Source organism: Onychomys torridus, chromosome 18, assembly GCF_903995425.1.
Source record: "Onychomys torridus chromosome 18, mOncTor1.1, whole genome shotgun sequence".
In the NCBI taxonomy this organism is placed as follows: domain Eukaryota; kingdom Metazoa; phylum Chordata; class Mammalia; order Rodentia; family Cricetidae; genus Onychomys; species Onychomys torridus.
The window spans coordinates 48,927,797-48,952,112 of record NC_050460.1 but is presented as its reverse complement, the minus strand read 5'-3'; the positions used below and the strand labels follow the sequence as shown (position 1 = coordinate 48,952,112).

Genomic DNA, 24,316 nt, shown 5'->3' with positions numbered 1-24,316 from the left:
ATTGGTTAGATTTGGAATTTATTTTTTAGAATCAGAACGCCAGAGGACAGGTTGACAGGTTGGCTGTGGATGTTCAGAATAAATAAATTAGATGAGGTCATAACATAAGGAATTAATCAACTTCAAGAAGAAAGTGCTAAGTTTTATCGAAGTATGAAAAATATAAGTCAAAGGCTACCCAAACGGTCCCACAGCAGCATTTGATAGTAGTGAGGTGGTGAAGCATTTGACCAGATTACACCACTGGGAGAGAGGACTCAATCCCACCGGAGGATTCCTGTCCGTCTGCAGGACTTAAGACAGTGTGCCTGGAACAGACCAGGAGATGGGCAACAGAGTGTCGAGTATAGAGCACCACGGAAAGATGGCTCTTTATAATGACACCTTGTATTAATTACATGTCCTTGTCTCTCTGATCATAGCCTCCATCTCAGACCACACACAGTCAGTTCCAGTGTGGGTACAAAACGAAAACAGTAAAGTGTCTAGAATATCAAAAAGTCTCTTTTATAATTTCAAGATTGGGGAAAGCGCCCTTAAACAGGGTCAACAGCAGTCATTCTAAGGGCAAGGCTGGTAACAATGAGTTGAAGTAGACTAAAGTTATCATCTATTTCTCTCTCAGATACCAGGGCAAGTGGAGAAGAAACCAGAATGGGACAAAATGTTAGTAGTCTATCAAGGCAAAGAGTAGAGTTGACAGAACGGCTCAGTAGTCAGAGTCCTTTCCGCCAAGCCCAGCCACCGAGTTCAGTCCTCTGTTACCTACGAAGTGGGAGGAGAGAACCAACTACTGCATTTGTCCTCTGACCTCCACCGTGACACATACGCACTCACGAGCCCATGCGTTCACACAAAATAAAGCCTAATAAAGCTACCGCCTTAAAAAAAAAAAAAAAAAGCAAAATATGTCTCATATTCAGAATATATAGAAACGGTATTTTACATCAGGAATGGTGTGCATGAAAATAGCCAAGGAACGCAGAAAGCATGCGCCTTTCTAAAACGCTGGCAGTACTGTAGAAAGCTAAGTCTGTCCCTCTGATCTCCACACGTATGCTATGACACTCGTGCACCCACTCACACGTATTATGCACACAACAGTAATAAATACAAATCTAAAAATATATCCCTGAGGGAAGACAGATGTGTGTAAAGGATGCATATTTTCTACCAAGGTTTCACAGTTTATTTGGAGTTTTTGTAACGGAGAGGTAGATAGACCCACCCTGACTATCTCATCTGTTACCATTGGAGGATACTGTTCATGAGGTGGCTCGGGACCCAGGTTACCCAGCCTGTGTTCAGCAGGGTTGGGCATGATAAGCTTGGAAAAGCATCTGTGTCTTGAATGCTCCAGTGAGCAATCAGTGCTCTCCTGAGATGACCCCCTGCTGTTGCTAGGCGCTCAATTCTGTTTCAGGAGTAGGTGGCAACATTATGTAATGCCGAACCATATTTCAGTCCTCTTCATATATTTGGAGAAAGAATTAAAGCTTCTGGAGTTCTTGTTTCAAACTATTAAATCTTTACAATCAAATAGAAATCAAGATTGTTCGAAGTTGGCCTTAGAAAGTAACTGGTTGTGCATTTAAAGAAAAAAAAAAACATTCTTGAGAGTGCAAATATTGGGTTTGGGGTGTATTGTTTTTGTTTTTTATTCTTTCACCATAGACATGAGAGACACTAGGCACTCCATTGGTGGCCAAGCGGTGATCTCTGGGGTGCATGTCTACAGTTTGCATCAGATGTGGGGAGTTCTCAACTGCTCTCAGCTACCTCCAGCCCTGGAGGTGCCAAGTGAGAGACGTGATTCACACTGTTCTGGTTGTCTCTTTTAGAACAGAGCTTCTCTGAATGTAAACACAGAGATCTGCTTAAAGGCCCACCTCCAGCAGCCTAGAGAACACAGGCAGAGCTGTGACTGATTGACCTTACCAAAAACAAGCAAAGATACTAGAACTTGCTGGATTGGTTTCTTGGTTTTTTGTTTTTTGTTTTTAGTTAGGGTCTCATGTATCCCAGGCTAGCTCCAGGCTCCCTGTATTTCCCAGGATGACTTTAAACTCATGATTGTCCTGCCTCTACCTCTTCTGCGCTATGAGTGCTGGGATTCCAGGCATACACCGTCATACCCTGTTTATGTGGCACCAAGAATAGAACCCAGGCTTTGTGCATGCTAGACAAGCACTCTACCCACTGAGCTACACCCCAGCCCTGGTTTAAAAAAAAAAAAAAATGTCTTTAATGATGTATTAAATGTACTAATGATGTTTTTCTGTCAGCTTAATGGCTGCACACCAATCTACTGATGTTTTAATTATCATCTGTGGTCCCACAGCAGACAATGAGCACCCAACCATTCTGGCCACGGCTTGGCAGGGCTCCCAGCCCCATGGCCATGATATGCAGGTTTAAATTAAGTCTCTATTGTTCTATTTATCAATAAGACTCGGGAGTCAAAGGCGGGGGTGAAAACCTGCTAGCTCAGAGAGGTTGAGTAGCAACCAGCTGGCCGTGCTTTTTGGCCAGAGACACCACAAGGGACATATCTCTTCCCTCGCCCCAGAACCAAAAGGAAACTCAAACGCTAATCCCCACCCTTTCCTTCCTCTGCCGGCTTCTTTATGGCTAATTCCATTCCGGTCAGCTAGTCACTAGCCCCGCCCCTTGATTCAAAGTAAGCTTTATTGATAGTCTGGAGTGTCTCGGAGCGGTCCATTCAAACAATGAGGAATCTTATGAATCCAAGAGAAACCAAATACTACTGTCAACATAGTCAACCAATGACCTTAGAAAGCCAATGATGTTATGCAGAGAAATTACTGTTTCCAACGTTTTAGTAATAATTCCCTAAAAAAATTGAACTAAATACTTTCCGGTGCAGTGATACAGCTCAGTAGTGAAAGTACTTGCCTGGCATGGACCAAGCCCTGGGCTCAGTCACCAACACTACATAAAACTGAATTTGATGATGCATGCCTATGATCCTAGAACTCAAAAGATGAGCCAAGAGAATGCAGAGTTTAAGGCCAGCCTAGGCTACATGAGACCCTGCCTCAAAACACAAATAGTTTTTGTAAAAAAAGTATTTGCGTGTGGTTGTGAGTGAGCTTTCGTGCACACATGGTCCCCAGATCAGAACTTCAAGGCTCTTCCTTTATGGGTCTCTGCTTTGTTGCTTTGAGATAAGGTCTCTCCCTGAATTGGAATTTTGCCAATTTGACTAAACTGACTGGCCAGGGGTGTCTGGATATCTACCTGTTTGTCTCAGCCAGCCTGCTGCTGCTGGGATGATAGGCACCCCATCATGCCCAGCTTTTTCTGTGGGTGCTGGAGATTCAAACTCAGGTCCTCGTGGCTGCAGAGCAAGTACTTTTTTTTAATGCCATACTACATACAGAGAGAATCAAGTTCTTGTTTACACCTCAGATCCTTGTGGACTTGGAAGTTTCTCCTTTTCTTTTGGGGAGTCAGGGGAAGGGTTGTTAAGGATAGGGTGGAATGTAGCCTGTGCTAGCTTCACCCTTACTGTGTAGCCACAGATGACCTGGAGTTACAGGCATACACCACTCCACCTAACTTGCTTAGGAGTTACTAAAACTGGAAAGTTTGGTGCCGGGCAGGAGGGATAAAATTAAATTACTAAGGTCTGAACTCAATGGCACAGCTGAAATCCCAGAGACTTTATTTTATTTTTTAAATTATGTGTGTGTGTGTGTGTGTGTGTGTGTGTGTGTGTGTGTGTGTATCTGTGTATGGGGGAGGGGGATGTCTGTATGGTATATGTAGGGGCCAGAAGAGGATGTCAGATGCCCTTTGCTGGAGTTACAGGTCGTTGTAAATCAGTCAGTGTGGGCATTGGGATCCAAAACTCAGTTCCTTTGCATGACCATGAATTTGAAAGGGAGAAGGGAAGACATGGAAGAGGTTAAAGGGTTTGGGGGGGAAATGGTATAATTATATTTTAAGTACATAAATAAATAAGTGAATGACCCAGAGGCTGAGAACCAGTGCTTCTGAAGAGATTGCAACCATGGGGTATCGTTAGGTAAGGCAGAGATTGTTAAGTATATCTCAAAAACATTAAAAATTATAAAATTTACAAAATACAATATCCAAAATTAATGCCTAATAGGCCAGGGGATAGAACCCAGTAGCAGAGTATTTGCCTACCACTCCTTAATCTCTGGTACTGATGGATAGACAGAGAGACAGGTAGAGAGATAGGTGGGGGAGGGGCTAGAGGGATGACTCAATGGCTAAGAGCATTTGCTGCTCTTCCAGAGGCCCCTTTGGATTCTAAGCACAACAGGTGGTTCACAGTGGCCTCTAAGTCTTCTGACTCCTAATGGTACCCACTTGTGGCAAATACAGAGATGCACACATATACACAAATAAAAACAAAAGCAAATCATTGGTGGGGGTGGGGTGGGGGGATGCTGTTGAGATAGGGTCTCTCTACATAGCCCTGGCTGTCCTGGAATTCACTGTGACCAGGCTGGTCTCAAACTCACAGAGATCAACCTGCCTCTGCCTCCCATATGCTGGGATGAAAGGCACGCGCCATCAGCGCCCAGCAATGAATCATCTTTTTAGTATGTCTTGTACTTGGGAAATTAACATGGAATAACCCCTCATACAGAAGAGTTTTTACTATTTATATAATTAATTTTATGTTTCTTATGGGGGGGTGGCCACCAAGTCAGGAATGGAGGAGACTGCACCATTTCTTCAGAGGGACAGTGGTGTGGTGTCATCCAAAACTTCCCTTCCTAACACATGAACAGTGCTTCCCAAGAGGAGAGGACTTGGCGTGCCAAGCAGCCAGCATGCTGGTTTCTGTAATGACTGAACTCAGGATGAAATTAGGTTGTGCTGAAATTCTTGTGGCCGGTTTGTTTCTTTTTCTGTTCAGTTGTCCAAGATAGAAAAGAATGTACCCACCTCCCTGGTTGTCCTGCACTCAAGGAGATGCTTTCACATTCTTAAATGTCAGTAGAATTTTAAAATGCCTTTATAGCATTTTATGCTGTGTATTCTGGCTATTTGTTTTGATAACATAATTTGTACTATGGCCTGTCCTATGGTGCTCTCTACGTGAAGAGGGGGATTGTTCTAACCATTGGGAGTGGCATGGGAAACGTTACCGTATGGGAGATACTGTAAGTACTAGAATGATCTAAGCCAATTAAATGAGCAAAGTAGTTTAAGAACCACGAAAATCCCAGCACTCCGGAGCCAGAGGCAGGCGGATCTCTGTGAGTCCAAGGCCAGTCAAGTCTACAGCGTGAGTTCCAGGACAACCAGGTCTGTTACACAGAGAAACCCTGTCTTGAAATAACCCTAGGGAAAAAAATAATAATAATAAAAGAAGTCAAACTGCTAAGCTCTCTCTTCAGCATGGCAGGCTCCTAGCAGAGCTTCCTGGGGTGAGTGGAGGGGACGAACGCTTAGGTGGCGCAGGAGGAATGGGTGTTTTACGGGGCATGTTGGCAGAGGTTTTAGACTGACTTCAGTCTGGGAAGCTGGAGATACTGCTCAGCAAAGCACGAATCCCTGCATATGGCTTGCCTTACTAGGTTCCTTTTTATTTGCATAGTCGGGTATATTTTAGGAAAGGAAATTTTCTCAACATTTTCAGAACTGGTTTGTATATGCTTTCTTCTTCTTCTTCTTCTTCTTCTTCTTCTTCTTCTTCTTCTTCTTCTTCTTCCTCCTCCTCCTCCTCCTCCTCCTTCCTTCCTTCCTTCCTTCCTTCCTTCTTCCTCCTCCTCCTCCTCTTCTTCTTCTTCTTCTCCTTCTTTTCCTTCTTCCTTCTTCCTTCTTCTTCCTCTTCCTCCTCCTTCACCAGAAGCTGTGTTTTGGTTTTTGGGTTCTGGGGTTTTTTTTGTTTGTTTGTTTGGTTTGGTTTTAAATCCTAGGTTACAACTCAACTCTTAAATTCTCTGTAAATCAGGATAGCTAATGGTAAGTGTGGTTTTATAGATCCTGTGCTTAAGAGGCTAAATAAAGGCTGCAGTTCCTGAGGGAAGAGTTCCTCAGGAGTCAGAAGTCGGCCAGATAATGAGTCATCATGAGCACTCTGAGTCTGCCCCCTAACGAGTTCGACGGCATCCGGAATAGGATACATCATGGTTAAAGTTTAGGATGGCCCTTTCAGCACCCCGTACAGCACTTTACAAAGAGGCATCAGATCTCTTTGGGACAATTTTCTGTTAGCAGATCACAACTGGGATGACTCAGATCTATCTTCCAAATATTGATTTCATCTGCTAGTGTGGGAGAAGTGAGTGAGCTATACAACGTATGAAGTAAAACGAGCTTTCATGGGGGTTTTGTTGGGGGTATAGGAGAGCAGAGGTCTTGAACTGAAAGGCTTGTGTTTATTATGTTTCCGGGTCAACCCTTCCTTGCTAAGCAAGTCATTCTTCAACTCTTTAGTCTCCCTGAAATTTGCTTCTATCATTTGTAGAAATAACACAATAACATTTATATCACCTGCTTTTTTTTCCCCCTCTGAGTCAAGGTCTCATGTGGGTAGCCCAGGCTGGCCTAGAACTTAATAAATATCTAAGGATAACCTTGAATTTCTGACCCTCATGCCTCTTCTCCCAGTCCTAGGTTTGTGGGTGTGTACCACTACCCACCCATCCCTGTTTATGTTTGTGCTGGAGATTGAACCCAGGGCTTCATGCATGCTAGACAAGCTCTCTACCCATTAAGCTACACCACCAACCCCTCAGCGTTCTTTGAAGCATTTTCCGTGGGCTGGGGTTTACCACACAGTAGTTGGATAGGAGTGAGAGCATGTCTAGCGGAGGGAGATGGGGTGAAGGGGGTGAGCGAAGGGGGGCAGGGGTGAGGAGTGACGTGCTCTGTGTACGTTTTTTCTTTTTCCCTCCGGCTTTCTCTTTCCTTTTAGAGTAGAAATTTGAAGCTGTGCATAAAATTAGGGTTCAGCTCTGACAACATGAAAATTCCAAGCTTCATAGCACTTGAAAATGTGCACGAAGTCTCCCCTGAGGAATGGTGCTGCCTCTTTCTGCCCTTGACAGTTTTAAAACTTGAACCTTTCATTCTAGAAAGTCAGGATTTGGGGGATGTTTTCTGCACGGACTCAGCTTCTCTCCTTTGCCGTTTTTCTTTTAGGCTATGGCCTCTTAGCCGTAGCTGAGGAGAAAGTGCTAGCGGAGATTTACATCAGCAAACCTCTGTAAGGACAGAAGTCACACGTTGCGTTGACGGGGTCCTGCATTCACTGGCAGCTTAAACAATGCCACAGTGACTCACAAGGGAGTTCATCACTGGAGCATCATGAGCATAATGTGTGTCACTTGACCTTGAACCGGCTGATAATCATTATTCATAGGAAAGTGAAAAATTGATTGTCTACAAAGGTTTGTAAGTTGTGGTCATATAAGCTCAGTTGGTAGAGTGTTTGCCCATTGTACACAAAGCCCTGGTCCAGCCTCAGCACCATATAAAATTGGACATGGTGGCAAATACCCGTAATTACAACACACTTGGGAACTGGGGGTACAACAAGCAGGAGAACCATATTCTCAGGGTCAACCACAGAGTGAATTTCAGAAGTGCTGAGACCCTGCCTGAAAGTTTGCAACCTGCTGTTTTAGTTTATCCCATATAACTCACTTTATCACAATCACTCAAGTGCCTATGAGAAGGTCAAGAGTCAAGTTCTACAAAAGTCAAGATACTAAATTCCTTTCATACCTTAAAGCTCTGGTCAGAACATGGCAACTCACAGCATCTCCCATGCCCTCTTCTAGCCTACAAAGGCACTACACATACGTGGTCCATAAACAACATTCAGGCAAAACACCCATACACATTTAAAAAATAAATAAATCTCACTGGGCAGTGCTGGCACAGGCCTTTTATCCCAGCACTCGGGAGGCAGAGGAAGGCGGATCTCTGAGTTCGAGGCCAGCTTGGTCTACAGAGCGAGATCCAGTACAGGCACCAAAAACTACACAGAGAAACCCTGTCTCGAAAAAACAAAAACAAAAACAAAAAAATCTCAAAAGAAAATTTACACATCTCGTTAGGGCAGTGGGTCTCAAGCTTCCTAATGCTGAGACCCTTTAATACAGTTCCTCAGGTTGCAGTGACCTCCAACCATAGAATTATTTTAGTTGTTACTTCATAACTGTAATTTTGCTAGTTATGAATCAAACGGTAAATATTTTTTGAGATGGCTGGTTACCAAAGGTTGAGAACCACTGGGTTAGTGTTAGGGACATAATCCCACACTTGTCGTGCTGTGCACTAGGAAAGCTGAGGCAGGAAGGTCATGAGGTAGAGACAGACGCTTTGGTTAGGTTACATGACTCTATCTCAGAAAAGAAAATTAAATCCAGTTAGGACTGAACTCATAGTGACAACCTATTGTTTCCACAGAATCAGTTTTGGGGTTTTTTGTTTTTTGTTTTTTGTTTTTTGTTTCTGTTTGTTTGTTTGTTTTCGAGGCAGGGTTTCTCTGTAGCTTTGGAGCCTGTCCTGGACTAGCTCTGTAGACCAGGCTGGCCTCGAACTCAAGAGATCCGCCTGCCTCTGCCTCCCGAGTGCTGGGATTACAGGCGTGCGCCACCACTGCCCAGCCAGAATCAGTTTTAATCGAAAATGAGAGTGAGCACATTGTTGAACCATAGCTATTGAAGATGTGGAATGCAGAAGTTCAGGTACCCAGGCTCTTCTAAGAGTCTCTCATTCCCAGTTCAATGGGTCTTCAGAAGCTGGACAGGGGTGTGTGTGTGTGTGTGTGTGTGTGTGTGTGTGTGTGTGTGTGTGTGTGTGTGTGTTGGGGCTGGGGGAGGGACTCTATAAAAAGATTTTCCCAAGGAGGGAAAAATAGTCTGGAAAAAAAAAAAAACAACAGGAAAACAGAACACTACTGTTGTAAAGTAGATTATTAATAAAATTCTTAAATGGATGTGGGGGGGGGTGGTCAGAGAGCACACAGGTGTCATGGTCTACTGTATAAAGTAAGTTCCGGGGCAGCCAGGGCTACACCGAGAAATCCTGTGCGACAACACCACCATCACAACAAGAGCACCCAAGGCACTGTTTTCATGCTCACTCTGGTGAAACAGAAGGTCTCAAAATGACTTTTGCTTTGCATTTTTAATAATTATTTTTATGTAAATTAGTGTTTTCCCTGCATGTATGAATGTGTGACTGGTATCCCTGGAGCTCAGAAGAGGACATTGGATCCTCTAGAGCTGGAGTTCAGACAGTTGAGAGCCACCATGGGACTGGATGCTGGGAACTAAACCACATGGGTGCTAGGAACTAAATTCAGGTCCTCCGAGAGACGTACGTGCTCTCCACCATTGGGCCATCTCTCTAGCCCACCTAATTCTGTTTAAGTTCACCACCTGTGTAAAGTGTATAACAACAGTGCATCTGATGATTTGTACAGTCGAGGCTCTTGGATTAACACTGGTAGGATTAAGTTGAGTTTATACACTCATGGTTCCATTATGGAAGCTGTGTGGAGTTGTTGTGTGTGTGCAGGTGCTAGGAGGAAGGGGTACAGGGTGTGATGGTGTGTGATGTGTCTGGAGGCCAGAAGACTACCCTTCCTTGGAGCACCGTCCACCATGGTGGTGGTGGTCATCGTCTTTTTGTTTGTTGGAATGGGGTCTCTCCCTGGCTTGGAATTTGCAAAGTAGGCTGGAAAGGCTGGCCACTGAACCCTAGGAATCCACCTGTCTCCACCTCCCCAGTGCTGAGATTATAATCACACCACCACACCCATCTTTTTAATGGGTGCTAAGAATCAAAGGTCAGTCTTCCTGCTTGTGAGGCAAGTGCTTTACTTAGGTTCTGTTTCCTGTCACTGAGCACCTGAAAGTGGTCCGTGCCTAACCACACTGACTGCCACATCATAACTGCATGATTCTTTGCTGTGCTCTTTCAGATTATTTGAGAAATTTTTTTTTCCAAATGGACATGTTGAAGAAAAATAGGAGGGTTGAGAAGAGAATAGCAAATCAGAGAAATTTTTGAAATAAAAATGCAAATGTGCCAGTACAGTGGGCCACCATAATTGATGTAACTAAAAGAACAGATTTGATTCCTAGTTTCCTGGCAATCTGTGAAAATGAAAGGCATAATATAATCTTATTAAAGATTTAGTTTATTTTTATTTATTTATTTATTATGTACACAGAAGAAGGCACCAGATCTTATTACAGATGGTTGTGAGCCACCATGTGGGTGCTGGGAATTGAACTCAGGACCTTTGGAAGAGCAATTGGCACTCTTAACCGCTGAGCCATCTCTCCAGCCCCTGTAATCTTATTAAATAGAAATAAGAACATTATTTTAAAAGAAGAAAGAAAGAAAAGTGCTAGGCATGTAAGCAAGCACTATATTATAATGCTGAATCCCAAAGTAAACCTCATACATGGAATTTCATGTGCAAGGGTACAAGCACACTGCCCTTGACACTGTCCCTCCACTGCACAGCAGTTTCTGTGCTTCAAGAAAAATTAAAAATGTAATGCTTTTTCTCCCAAAGGGGCTACACAACCCAGAGATATAATCTGGTGATCAAACTTGATCCAATGTCAGGATGACTATTCCTGGAGGGATAAGATTGTCGAACAAGGCAGTGAGGATCACAGGCAGCTCTGTGTAGCCTCAGACTCTAGGTGTGAGGCTGAGGAGCCGTGCTGACACCGCACAACTGAACGTGATGAGCAACTGGTGTCCTGCCTTTACCACAGGAATGGGACCGGAGGAAGAACCGCTGTGGTTTGGCCATGCCTGCGCCAGCCTGTCTGTTGGAGCAGGAAGCTCTGCACTTTGTCATCTCTGCTCCAGCCTACTGGTGTTCAGGCCACTCGGCATCTCAAGGAGAGACTGAATCCTCTTTGATAGCGGTGTAGGATGGGTGTAGGATGTCTCACTTCACATTGCCTTCTGAGGGTGGCGTGATTATGTTAACTCCTCCAGACCAACCTGGTGCTTCCGCCTTCCATCCTTCTGATGTTTGCTCCTCTAGTTGGTTTTGTTTACTTGATATCACTTCTCCTGTTTTAGCTAATTTCTAGTCTCAGTGAGGTTTCCTTTTTCGTTTAGTTTTGTCCCATAATATGACACCATGTATTTGTTTGTTTGCTTCTGAAAGCAGTGACATTAAGAATTTGCCAAGTAACATTATACCCTGAAAATATGTAGGCCTATCAGATTAATTACGTGTTATATTTGTTTTAACAGTGTGTGGCTTGAATTATTTTATAGTGTTAGAGAAGTAGTTTGTAATATAAAGATTCTGAGGGAATGTAATTCTGAAGGTAACTGTTATCTGTGATATTGAGTGGTCTCTTTTTTTAGATTTGACTACATGACTGTTTAATCCATGTGTTATCCTATTCCATTCAAAATATTTTAGATGTTTTTAAATTTTATTTTATGGTGTATGAGTATTTTCCTGCCTGATATGCGAATACCACATGCACGCCTGGTGCCCGTACGGGTCAGAAGAAAGCGTCACATCTGCTAGAGCTGAAGCCATATGGGTACTGGGACTAAATCTGGGTCCTCTCGCGAGAGCGGCCATGCTCGTGACCACTGAGCCATCTCTCCAGTCCCTGATTAGGAGGCAGAGGCAGGTGGATCTCTGTGAGTTCGAGGCCAGCCTGGTCTACAGAGCTAGTCCAGGACAGGCTCCAAATCTACAGAGAAACCCTGTCTCGGGGGAAAAAAAGAAAAAACAAATACAACTACTTCTTTGGGGGCTGGAAAGTTGGCCTGGCAGTTAAGAGAACTTGTTGCTCTTGCAGAGGACCCAGGTTCAATTCCCAGCACCCACACGCAGCTCACAACTAAGTCTAACTATACCCCCAAGGAAATCTGATGTCGTCTTCTGACCTCTCAGGACATCTGACAGGCACATGGTACACATACATACACATAGGTAAAACACTCACGTACATAAAATTAATCTAAAAATGATTTTCATACTTGTTTGTTTGGCTAGTTTGGTTGTTTTGTTTTGTTTTTTGAGACTGATAGCCCAGGCTGGCCTCAAACTTTCTGTAATCCTCCTGCCTCAGCCTTCCAAGTGCTAGGATTACAAATGTGTACCACCATGGATAGCTAAGATTAATAGTCCTTTCAATTCAGTGTGTATTTTCATATATTCTTAGTAAGGTAAATATATTGGTATTCCCTTCTAAACAGTGAGAGTATGTTGGTGGTGTGTGTGTGTGTGTGTGTGTGTGTGTGTGTGTGTGTGTGTGTGTATGTATGTGTGTGTGTGTGTGTGTGGTGTTTAACCATGTCCATTTTTCAATTCATACAATTAAAGGAGCCACTTTGCCTTTGCCTTACTGGAGGTATAGGCTATCTTGAATTTTTTGGCCATGTTCACTCTCTTTAGGTGGAAATAAGATGAAGAGGAAGTGAGTAACTATTTCTTTCTGTCTGTATAACTTTTTTAAAAATTTCAAATTTCTAGGTGAATTTTATCTGGCGTAAATTTCCCTTTATAAAGCTCAAGTTGATCTTGTAGGTGGCCTCCTAAAATGCACTTTTCATTTTATAACTGTGCATGCCTTGGCTCCATGCCCGACCTCCCAGGTTACAAACATTAACAGTAAACCCCACTCAAGGACATAACACCTCCCTCAACAACAACCCCCAGAAAACAGCACTCATGTTACTAATAAGTTACTGAGCAGTGTTCACATTGGACACTAATAACCCACCAGGCTAATAGAGGCTCAGGCCTTAAAACCCACCCCTTAAAACCCACCCCACTATTTACAAAGAAGTTTTCTCTTTCCCAAGTTGCAAATGAGAAGCAATGATGTTTTCTGTTATTACAGAGGAGAGGTGTTAGGGATTGTCTACTTGTTTGATTTTGTTGTTGTTCAATGTAAAGATTTGAAAATAAGGGCAAATCAGGCACCTTTCATCCCACACTCAGAAGCAGGAGGATATCTATCTGACTTAAAGGCCAGCCTGGTTGACATAAGGAGACCCTGTCTCAAACAAACAAACAAATTAAATAAGAACAACACACCTGTATGCAGAGTATCGACTATATTTGAGAAAAGTATCTGTTTTGAAAGCCAATTATATACTAAATACTACATTAAGCCATCTAAAATTATCATACCAAATGCGGAATGACTAAGGCTGACTAAGATTTCTGGACAATTTAGAATGACCACAATTCAAATGTTCTATATAAGAAGGTGAGAGCTTGGGGGGCATTGCCTGAGAACTTGGTTAAGCAGGAATAAGACAGAACAGAAAGAGGCTGGAAAGATAGCGTTAGGGAAGGGTGGGCCCCAGGCAGGAAGTTACGCTCAGGATTGAAGTAGAAGCGCCAGAGGCATAGTGAAGGCCCACGCTGGAGCAGATGGTTTGTATCAGGCAGTGATTTTCAAATTCTGTTTTGAAGAGTCCCCACAGAGGATGGTCAGCAGGGGACTGGGGCCGCCAGCTAGTGACATCCTTGAGCGCAGTGGTGCAGCAGGTCCATTAGAAACTAACCTGCCAGTGCACAGGAGCATGTGGAGATTAGCCAGAATGTCAGCTGGATGCCATGTGCCCAGTGTGTTACTGGCTGTGCGATGTTGTTATTGTGTCTATTATGTGTGTGTGTGTCACAGAGAAAGTGTGGAGGTGAGAGGACACCTTGTTGACGTCATTTCTCTCCTACCATTGATGTTCTGGTATTGAATTCAGGTCATCGGGCTTGGTGACAAACACCTTTACCTATTAAGCTGTCTTTCTGGCCCTGAATACGAGGTTGAAAATAAAGCAGGAAAATGGACGCATCTACTCTCAACAGGCCCGGGAACAGATTGTATGGTCGAGGGGCAGGAGGTTGACAGACCCATAGAGAGAGAAACCAAGACTGCCTGCCGCATTGAGCTCCAGTCTGGGGGGGATACTGGATTATGTGGCAGTGTGAAAGATACTGTCGTGATGGTGTGTGCAAGACCGAAGGAGAAATACAAAGTGGGTTAAATGTGTGTGTGTGACTATGGAAAATACAGCTGTGCTTGGTAGTTTATACACTGATGCCTCGTGTGCACAGTGAGGTTCAGCACATGGCCACCCTGGGAATCCAGTTCTGTTTTAGACTTGATAGTTGTTTTTATTCAGCTTTGTAGGAGATTTGTTATTCAACTAAAAGTCCTGGGCTCTGTGGCACAGCTAAAAGTCCCAGGCCCAGAGAGGAGAGAAAGTCACTGCTCCTGGTAGGTAACAATCACGGGGTTCTGTTGCTGGGTGAGGCAGAGATTCTCAGGGGTGGGGCTTCCAATTACTGAAGATAAAGTCCCCAGCAAGAGAGAACTTGCCATTTCTCTTCTGACCTGAGGACATAAAGCCACAAACCCAGGCCTAAGGAAACCACCAGGAAAGCACCGTCTCAAAATAAATACATATAAAATAAAAGCTATGAGTGAGCTAAAAATAGAGATGTAAATATTTACTCAGTGAAAGAAAGATTCATCAACCAAGACTATGGCTCAATGATGGAGCACTTGCAAAAGGCCTCAGGTTCAATCCTCAGTACTACAAGAGAAAAAAAGACAGGCTGGAGAGATGGCTCAATAGTTGAGCCATGCTGTGCTCTTGCAGAGGATCCAAATTCCCAGCACCCATGTCAGGTGGCTCACAGCTTCTGTAACTCCAACTGCAGAGGACCCGGTGCCTGGTGCCTTTTTCTGACTTAAGTAGGCACCTTCACTCATATACACCTACACACATGCACATAGTTAAATATAAACTAAGTCTTTAAAAAGAAAGAAAGGGAGATATCTGTCTCATCCAGGCATAATAGCACTTGTCTGTCTAATACAGCACTTGGAACTTAGAGGCAGATGCTCAAGACTGCAAGCTCAAGGCCAGCCTGGGCCACATAGCAAGACCTCCATCTTTTTGTCTGTTTGTTTTTTGAAACAGGGTTTCTCTGTGTTACCCTGGCTGTAACTCCCTCTGTAGACCTTGGCCTCAAACTCAGAAATCCACCCGCCTCTGCCTCCCAAATTCTGAGATTAAAGGTGTGCACCACCACCACCTGGCCAAGACCTCCATCTTAAGAAACAAAACAAAACAAAATTTTACAGTGGGCAGAGTCTAACAGGCCTGCATACTGATCAAGTTTAACACATACACAGTGATGATTTCTGTTGGTAATATGTGCCCTTGATATAATATGATAACAATGGTACCTAGCCTCTGTGGCCTACGCCACAAAGCCCATCTCTCTGGCTAACCATGAGAAGAACGTCAAATTTGAATAGAGAAATATCCTAAGTACACTTGACCTATACTCAAAACTGTCATAGTGATCTTAGCATCAAAAAAAGTATAACATGTACAGGCCAAAGAGAAGTGTAAAGACATGTGAGAATGATGTGTTTTAGTGAGTGGGGGCCTGGAGCAGAGGACATAGTCTAGGTGAAGACAGAGGAAGCCCCTGGGCCAAGGCGACAGTGTATGTTCCCAAAGTAAGAAAGTAATGGGGAACTGTGCATGGCATATATAGAAACTATTCGTATACTTTCAAACTTTTCTGAAAAACTTACAAACTTAAGATAAAAGGGCCACTTAAAATAATACAAATACTATCAGACATTGGTGGCATATAGTAGATCTCTGAGTTCAATGCCAGCCTGGTCCTCAAAGCTAGTTTCAGGACAGCCAGAGCTACGCAGAGCAAAACCCTGTCTTGGGAAATGAAAAAGTACTAGTAAACACTTGAAAAAAATCATATTTACTAATGCCCAGGATATTATTATTATTTATCTGTCATATTTGAGTATATAAGAACACAAAATGAAACAATCTCTCTGGAGGTATTTTGAAGTAGGTAAAAGCTACTTCACAAAGTGTAATTAGTGTTATCTGCAATAGCAGGTACTCAGATAGTGACCACAGTTTATAAATAGAGTGGGAATTGGAATCTACAACATTGGGATTAGTCCTATTCAGTAACATCTGAGGACATACATTCCATCTGCAACACACAGATTCACTGTAAGCCTTGTTCTGTTGTGATGTGTCAGTCTGTCCTTCCTTTGTATGTTTTTACTGATACTAATAAATGCATTCAATCCTGTTGGTGGTTTAAAGTAATTTTATAAATGCTTAGAGTTGTATTTAATATGTATTTGAGAGTTTCATACGTTTATACAATGTGTTTGGATCCTGTCACTCCCCCCATGCACACACACACTTCTCCCTCTTGGTTCCTCTCAGATCCATCCTTCTGCCCGTGCTGAGAGTTATTTTAATGTCGATCATAACTAATACTGAGTACTACTTCACAGCTATGTCATATGAAAGCCACTGCTGTTCAAACTGGTCATTTGAAATGTGAAGTTTTGTTGTTGTTGTTGTTGTTGTTGTTGTTTAACCACAATATTGTGTGTGTGTGTGTGTTTGTGTGTTGAGTTTGCTCTCTGATGGAAGAATAAAATCTCTATATAATAATTTTTAAAAACTATATGGGATTCTCTCCAACTGGTAGGGTTGGGACAATTTCTGCTTTTGATTTTTTTTTTTTTTTTTTGAGTATTCTTCAGGAAAAGAAAAATGAAACATTTTTTGGTAAAGAGAAAAAGATACTTTAAAAGTTTGGGTTTTTTTTTTTTTTTTAACTTTCATTTGTTTGGTTAGTTGGTTGATTGGTTGTTTTTCCTCAAAAGGCAAAGTTTTCATTGCACGCAGCTGCTATCCAGAGTGTTACTGCGGTTAGTTTTTGTTTTGTTTGTGGACACGTGAATTTACCATCTTCACATGTCTCCTGAGTTAAGTCTAGAGCTCTGAGAAGTATCATCAGCCCCTGTGTTGAATGAATCAATGTATTTCCTTCCAGGCTGGTGTTTGGAATGCTCTATCCGGCATACTATTCCTACAAAGCTGTGAAGACAAAAAATGTCAAGGAATATGTAAGTAAAATTTCAGTCATTCTCCTTTTACATGTCAACAGTACACAAACCTTGGGTAACTACTGCTGTTTGAGAGAGGGAGGTTGATGTTTTGTGTAGTCATGAAAATAATCTTTTTTGTTCGTTTGTTTGTTTGTTTGTTTTGTTTTTCAAGACAGGGTTTCTCTGTGTAGCTTTTACGCCTTTCCTGGACCTCACTCTGTAGCCCAGGCTGGCCTGGAACTCACAGAGATCCGCCTGCCTCTGCCTCTCGAGTGCTGGGATTAAAGGCGTGCACCACCACCGCCCAGCTGAAAATAATCATGTTTTAAAAGCTAACTATGACAACAGCTGTCAGTAAAGCTTCAAATAGCCTTCCCTGACCACTGGCACTTCAAGGAGTGCAGAGCTCCCAAGAGGAGGGATGGGCTGCTCAGCAGTGGGCAGTCTGACTCACAGTGGACTCAGGTCTGTGGGCCTGTTTGTTTGCTGGTCCAGCTTTGGAGGAACGGTTGTAGTTTTCCAGCCTGTGATTGTACAGATACCCTGAGAATGCATCTTCCTTCACAAAGCCTCTGCTTTCATGGGTCTCCTCTCTCTTTTGATTGAACGCGTGCCTACCTCATTCTTGCTGACAACGGCAGGCTTGAAGCTAACTTTATTTGTAATGATTTTGTTTTGTTTTGTTTTGCTTCTGTGTGTGTTCCCATGCATGGGGGCACACCTTAGTGCACATGCCTGTGGAGACCAGAGATAGAAGTGGGATGCATTCTCTTTTTATTCTTTGAGACAGGGTCTCTCTGGGAACTTGGAGCTAACTGGTTCCGTTAGGCTAGGGAGCCAAAGAGCTAAAGAATCCCATCCATCCCAGGCTCCCCTGCACCCGGCTTACAAGCATGTACCATAGTGCCTAGCAGTTTCTGTTGAGTAGGGCCTCTGAACCTGGGTCCTCATACTCTGGACAGTTAATCAAAAGAAATGAGCAGACAGTATGAGATAACCCGAACCGATCAGTGGGTCTCTCTTTTTTTTTTTTGAGTGACACTCAGGAGCCAGACTATCCATTTCTAAACGAGCAATCCGATTGCATTTAGTACTTTCACAGTGCTGTGCAGACAACAGACACCATCTCCTTGGAGCTCTCCTAGATCTAAAGTGAAACCCCAGCTCATTAGGCTGCGCTCCCTGGAGACATTCCCGTCAACGGAGTCTTGTCATGGTGACCTTTTGTATTTGGCTTCTTTTGCCTGCCGTAATGTGTTCTAGGTTCACCCATGTTTTCGTGTGTTTCAGTCTTTCATGCCTCTTGATGGCCGGAACAGTGCTCCATTGTATTGGTAATCCAAACAATGGGCTGCTCATCTGCTCGTCCGCTGACAGACATTTGAATTGTTCTGCTTCTGTCTTTGGGCTCTTATGAGTAATGCTGGCACTAACAAGCCCGTAGGGGCGTCTGCTTAAGTGCCGGGCACTTTGTGTATTACTGTGGTTCTTTGTAAGGGACCTTGGTTGGCAGCCCTGTCACCCAGTTCTTAAGAGATCACAAAGATCAGATTGGATAGTCTTGATTCTCGAGAGTCTGTTTTCAGGTGTTTTTGAGGTTGCATAGAGCCACTGGCTGAAACTTTGGTAATTAACCTATTGAACTTTTATAGTCATTTTTCTCTTTCATATAAGGCCAGTTTTTGTAATGAAGTGTATGTATGCATAGACCCATACACCCCAGTGATAATGGTGAAATACATTTATGAGAGGTAAAGAAGTTACTTGGGTGTGCTCTGGAGTTTTTAAATCCTTTTATGATACAGATCTCTTGGATCTAGGATTGGGAAAGTAGTCTTAAGACATGGAAGCATATTAAGTCATACTAATTTAAATCCATTTTATACATGGCTTGAAGGGACATATTTCAATATATACTGTAATAAATATTTCAAGTACCGTGTTGTAGTGCTGGCGTATGTTAGTTTTTAAAACAACACTTGCTTTTCATTTACAGCATTTCTCAAGCTGCCTGTGGTGAAGGACCTGCTTGGTTATGTTTGTTTTGTGTTCTGTGTTTTGTGGTGCTGGGGATGAAGCAATTTTGTTTTGTTTCTAGAAGTCATTTGCCATTGCTTTTATAAAAATAAAATAAAAATGAAAATGAACCACTAGGAAAACAAAGATGCAGAATCCCTCAGAGACATGGGAAATACACCACCAATGTTTTTATTTGTTTCCATGGACATGGAGTACTATCAACTTAGTAGTGATTTTCATGAAATACTGTCAACTTAGTGCTTTTAGCCAAATGTAACATAGCACAGCCTTTCACAATTCCCTAGACAACACTGCTCTACGGTGAGATTCTTTACTTGGAATTCTCTTTCCAATGATAAAAATATGTATGACCCCTAATCTCTAAAATGCCATGAAAATATGAGCTGTGGAGTATATTACTGGCCAGAGTTTAAATAAATGCAAAAATCCATTTGCAGTGTCTATTCAATGGAATCATTTTTCTGATTCTAGTAACTGTGCTGTGGAAGGACAGGGTGGTATATCTTTCAACTGTGGACTCAGGTCGACTCCAAAGCATTCCCAGGCTAAGTGTAGAAGGAGGCAGAATCACTGAGGATTCGACGTTAGCCTGGAGTAGAGAATGAAGAGATGCTGTCCCACATAGAAAATAGGTAGGTAGGTAGAGATAGATGCCCTGTCCCAGATAGACTGACAAGTACACAGGCGGGTAGGGAGATAGATAGACAGACAGACAGAAGACAGCCTGTCCCAGATAGACGATAGATAGATAGATAGATAGATAGATAGATAGATAGATAGATACATACATACATACATACATACATACATACATACATACATACATACATACATATATACATAGGCAAACAGATATGCAAGCAAGCTAAATGGACAGCAATAAGAATATAAAAGTATTAAGTATAAATAAATCACCAATATGTGTAAATGAATGCTTACAAAAAAAAGAAGGAAAATGGTTATTTGGAGGATGATCTAATTATAAAAAAAAGTTGAGTCTACTTTGATTTTGCATCAGTTTTACTTTCTTTCATTTTGTTTTTTGTTACATTTTTTTTTTTTCCTTTTTGGGTCATAGTCTCAAGTAGGTAGCCCAGGCTGGCCTCCGGCTTACTATGTAGCTGCTAGCTGAGGTTGGTCTTCAACCCCTCATCCTCTTGCCTCTACATTCCAAGTGCCAGGATCAAAGGCATGTGCTATCACACCCAGCTCCACTTGAAGACAGAAGTTTAGGTGTTTTATTCCCTTGCACTCAGATTTTGATTGCTGGATGATTTGAAGATGTAAGACAGTGAATGACAACATGCTTCTGAGATTTTAATTCTCCCTCGTGTGCTACAAATAACTTAACCTGCACAAGAAAATCCATGAACATTCTTATTCAAATTGAAGAAACTAAAACATATATAATATAGTGTGTTTAAATATATGCTTAGTGTGTTGATTTAAAAGTTTTTGTTCTGGTGGTTTAGCAGATCAATAACCCTCTTTTGCAATTCTAGGAATTAAGTCCAAGGCCTTGTTCGTTCTAGGCAAGTGACCTGCGCTCCTAACCCTTACACAGTTGTTTTTAAGGGGTAATTCGTTACTGATTTTTCATTAAATCATATTTCATTTTTTTGTTTGTTTGTTTGTTTGTTTGTTTGTTTGTTTTTCAAGACAGGGTTTCTCTGTGTAGCCCTGGCTGTCCTGGAACTCAACTCTGTAGACCAGGCTGGCCTGGAACTCAGAGACATGTGCATGCCTCTTCCTCTGCCTCCTGAGTGCTGGGATTAAAGGTGTGAGCCACCACTGCCCAGCTATTTTCTTACAGTTTTGCAGCCATCCTAGAACAGCAACAGTCAGTTTTTCTAGCGGTCTTTGGAAAGGCCACTGTAACGATCCTAGAACACAGTTGAAGAGAAACTAGGGAGATAGAAAGGGCTGGATTGATCGTTGCTTTGTCATCAACTCTGCTTTGAAACTCCAGTGAGTGCAAAAATGAAAACTGAGCAGGCACTGAAGACCCCCCAGTCACCCACTGGTCTAACAGCAAGACTCTGAGAAGCCACGTTTGAGGTGTTGTGTGTTTTCCTTGAAACAATGCATGTACATTTATTTCCCACAGTCTCAGAATACCTTTGCATATTACCATGCCTAATTACCACGCTATTTTAGATGTAAAGCCACAAAAATATTTATTCTCCAACATCCCTGGAGTTCAGAAATGTAAAATGTGTCCACCTGGCTGTGTGCCCTCTGGAGACTCTCTCATCTGATGGAAGATCTGCATCGTTCAGAGTTGGAAGCTGCCCACATTCCTTGGCTTCAGGCTCAATCCCTATGTCTTTACAGCCAATAAATAGCTCAGGGCTGAGATCTTTGGATGCTGCCAGCACTGGGCTTTTGGCCTTCTGCCTTCCTCTTCCTCTTGTAAGGTCCTTTATGAATGATTGGGCCCACCCCTCAAGGTTGTCTGATGCTTGGCCTTAATTCCATCTGCCTCCTAGTTTCCTCTTTATCGCAGAACCTAACATACTTACTTTCTCGGAATTAAAACATGGATCTGTTCCCAGGAAAGGAAGCAGGATTCTGCCAACTCCACTAATATCCCCACTCCTCCTTACTGACAGTTCACCGGTGAGGGCCCTTGTAAGGCAGCATTGGAACCACACCAACATGCTCAGGCCCCAGTGTTCTGTTCGTTCTGTTCCACAGTGCTCCTTTTATTTTGTTTTTGGTGGTGGTGTTTTGAGAAGGTCTCTCTGTGTAGCTCTGGCTGTCCTGGAACTCTCTGTGTGCACCCAGCTAGCCTCCCAACTCATAGAGATCCACCTGCCTCTGCCTCCTAAGTGCTGGGAGTAAAGGCGTACACACTACACCCAGCCCCTACAATGCTCCTGTTAAAAAGCATAGGCGATCAACCAGGCGATGGTGGCACACACCCATCATCCCAGCAGAGGCGGGTGGATCTCCGAGCTCGAGGCCAGCCTGGTCTACAAAGAGAATCCAGGACAGCCAGGGCTGTTGCACAGAGAAACCCTGTCTCAAAAAAAAAAAATAAGATTGAAAGTTATATAAAATTTTTGAAACTCTAAACAGTCCTTTAAGTATTTCCTTATGGGTGTGGGGGAATTGATAAAAACCGTTCTTGTGTTCACCTGAATTTTACCAAACATGGCTATTCAGCTTAAACTGGGAGTGCTGTCCAATTCACTATGTTTTTGTGTGGAAGTTTCTTGGTGCTGATCACCTTATTTACGTTTCTCTGTTAGGGTCTCAGCACTTCTTTAGGCTGCCTGAGGCTGTATGTGTCCTTAATGTCTGTCTCCAACTGAAATAAGTGCCTCAGGGAAGGGTTTTGTTACTTTAATTGTGCTATTCTGTACCTAGAAGAGGAGCTGGTCTACATAATTAGTCAGAACTTTAGAAAAAAGTGAACTTATGTGACAGAAAACCTGGCTTCTCACTGCCTGCAAAATGCTAAATTGTACTTGCAAGAGCTTGTTGGGTGGACCAATCTGGTTCCTCAGCTTGGATTCTGCTGGGTTAGGGCCATGTGCAAGCCCATTCTCCACACTTATGCCCAAACCCACTGTCTTAGTGATATTTAGCTCTGACCTAAATTCTGCCGATATCGACTTCAAAAGCGTGTTCTAAAAGCAAACACTTTGGGCTCATTTACTTCTTCCCACCCTAACTACTACCATTCCCCCCCAAAAGCCTGCAAATGGCAGGTTGCACCTGATAAAACAGATGCCGTGTGCAAATCAAAACAAATGGAGAGCGCTGTGTATTTTGGCAGCGTTCCTGCCTTCCTTTGCCTATTTTTAAAGCAGAGCTTTCCTGGGATATAATTTCCTGTGTGGTGTGGCTGATACAGCCTACTTAAGACACTTGAGTCTTGCAGTAATTGAAATGCAAGCTTACCGGAGATCTAAGATGGTTTTTGCAAAGTTCTCCAGGCTCGTACATCTTAAGGCTCGAAAATAAGAGTGTTTACTTCCAACTCCTGTGTAATCGCTGTCGCTTTTCTAGGAAACCAGTGTTCTTATTCTTAGAACGTTGGAGAGAGCGGCGGCAATGAAAAGGCTGGCCGAGCTACACTTGAAAGTTACAATCCGACATTTGGTCCGGAGTCCGATTGTGGACGGGAACAGAGGAGGGACACCCACCCCTGTGGGAGGTGACTCGATACCAGGCCCAGAAACGGCTCTAAAGTCCTGTGCAGTTTTTGAAAGTGACCTCATTTTCTAGCTGACTATTTAAGTGATAGAAATGAACATAAGGACTGAGGGCTGGCTCTGGAGTTCCTGTAGCTCAGTGACAGCGGAAGTTGTCTAGTAGTCCTGGGGTGGAGATTAAAGAGAGAACAGACTCAAGAGCTCTCTTCACCCAGCGCTCTGCCTGGTAAAGCCGGCACAGGGCGACGATCCCACCGACCCACTCAAGTGTGCTAGGTGCCTGGTGATTCAGACGTTCAGTTGAGGGGAAGCCTGGAGCGTCGTGGTAGGATGCTTTCCTGGCATGGACAAAGCTCTGGGTTTGGTGCTAACCCTCAAAGAACAGTAGTAGATCTCCTTTGATTCCAAGGTTTCAGTATTGAAATTTTAAAGAATAGCCTCCTGATTAAGGCAGGCTTTTTCTTTTCTTTGTTTGTTTGTTTGTTTTTCGGGACAGGGTTTCTCTGCAGCTTTGGAGCCTGTCCTGGACTAGCTCTGTAGACCAGGCTGGCCTCCAACTCACAGAGATCCGCCTGCCTCTGCCTCCCGAGTGCTGGGATTAAAGGTGTGTGCCACCACTGCCCGGCTTTTTCTTTCTTTCTTTCTTTCTTTTTTTTTTTTTTAAGAGAAAATTAGTTTTATCAGCCACATGCTTATCTGTTTGTTTACATTCTGATGTACACTTGGCAGAGGAGGAGAGGCATAGTCTCCTAGAATGTTGTCCAGGCTGGCCTCTAACTCTGATCCTCCTGACTCAATTTCCTGAGTAGCAAGAACAATAGGCATGTGCCACCGGGCCCAGCCTGATCTCCTGTTAGTTCTTACTTTTCATCAACCAAGGCGACAGCAAAGCCCAGCATGTAGAGGCCTGGCAGCCTGTGTTCTCTTTCTGGGACCCACATTGTCAGAGGGGAGCACCACCTCCCACCATTTCTTCTCAGCCTTCCAGCCTTCCATGTGTACACTATGGCATGTGCAGACAGACAGACACACACACACACACACACACACACACACACACACACACACGAGCAAATGATTCCTTTTTTTTTTTTTTAAATAAGATTTTTCAGAGGGATGGGAATTAAATGTGTGTATTCTAACGTCTTTACCCAGATTGTCAAATTGGCTTGGTGATTGGGT

The 24,316-nt window shown here is 43.1% G+C and overlaps 1 protein-coding gene across 4 annotated transcripts in view; it reads left to right on the top strand.

Moving 5' to 3' along the window:
* The window catches only part of Reep3 (receptor accessory protein 3), an 83,237-nt gene that overhangs the window by 14,797 nt on the left and 44,124 nt on the right, over positions 1 to 24,316 (top strand). For 3 of the 4 annotated variants that reach the window (XM_036167647.1, XM_036167648.1, XM_036167650.1), the window contains exon 2: positions 16,877 to 16,949. In XM_036167647.1, the coding sequence (XP_036023540.1) occupies positions 16,877 to 16,949 (73 nt within the window). Of the gene's footprint in view, positions 1 to 16,876; positions 16,950 to 24,316 lie in introns of those variants that run through there. The other variant, XM_036167651.1, reaches the window with a different exon arrangement.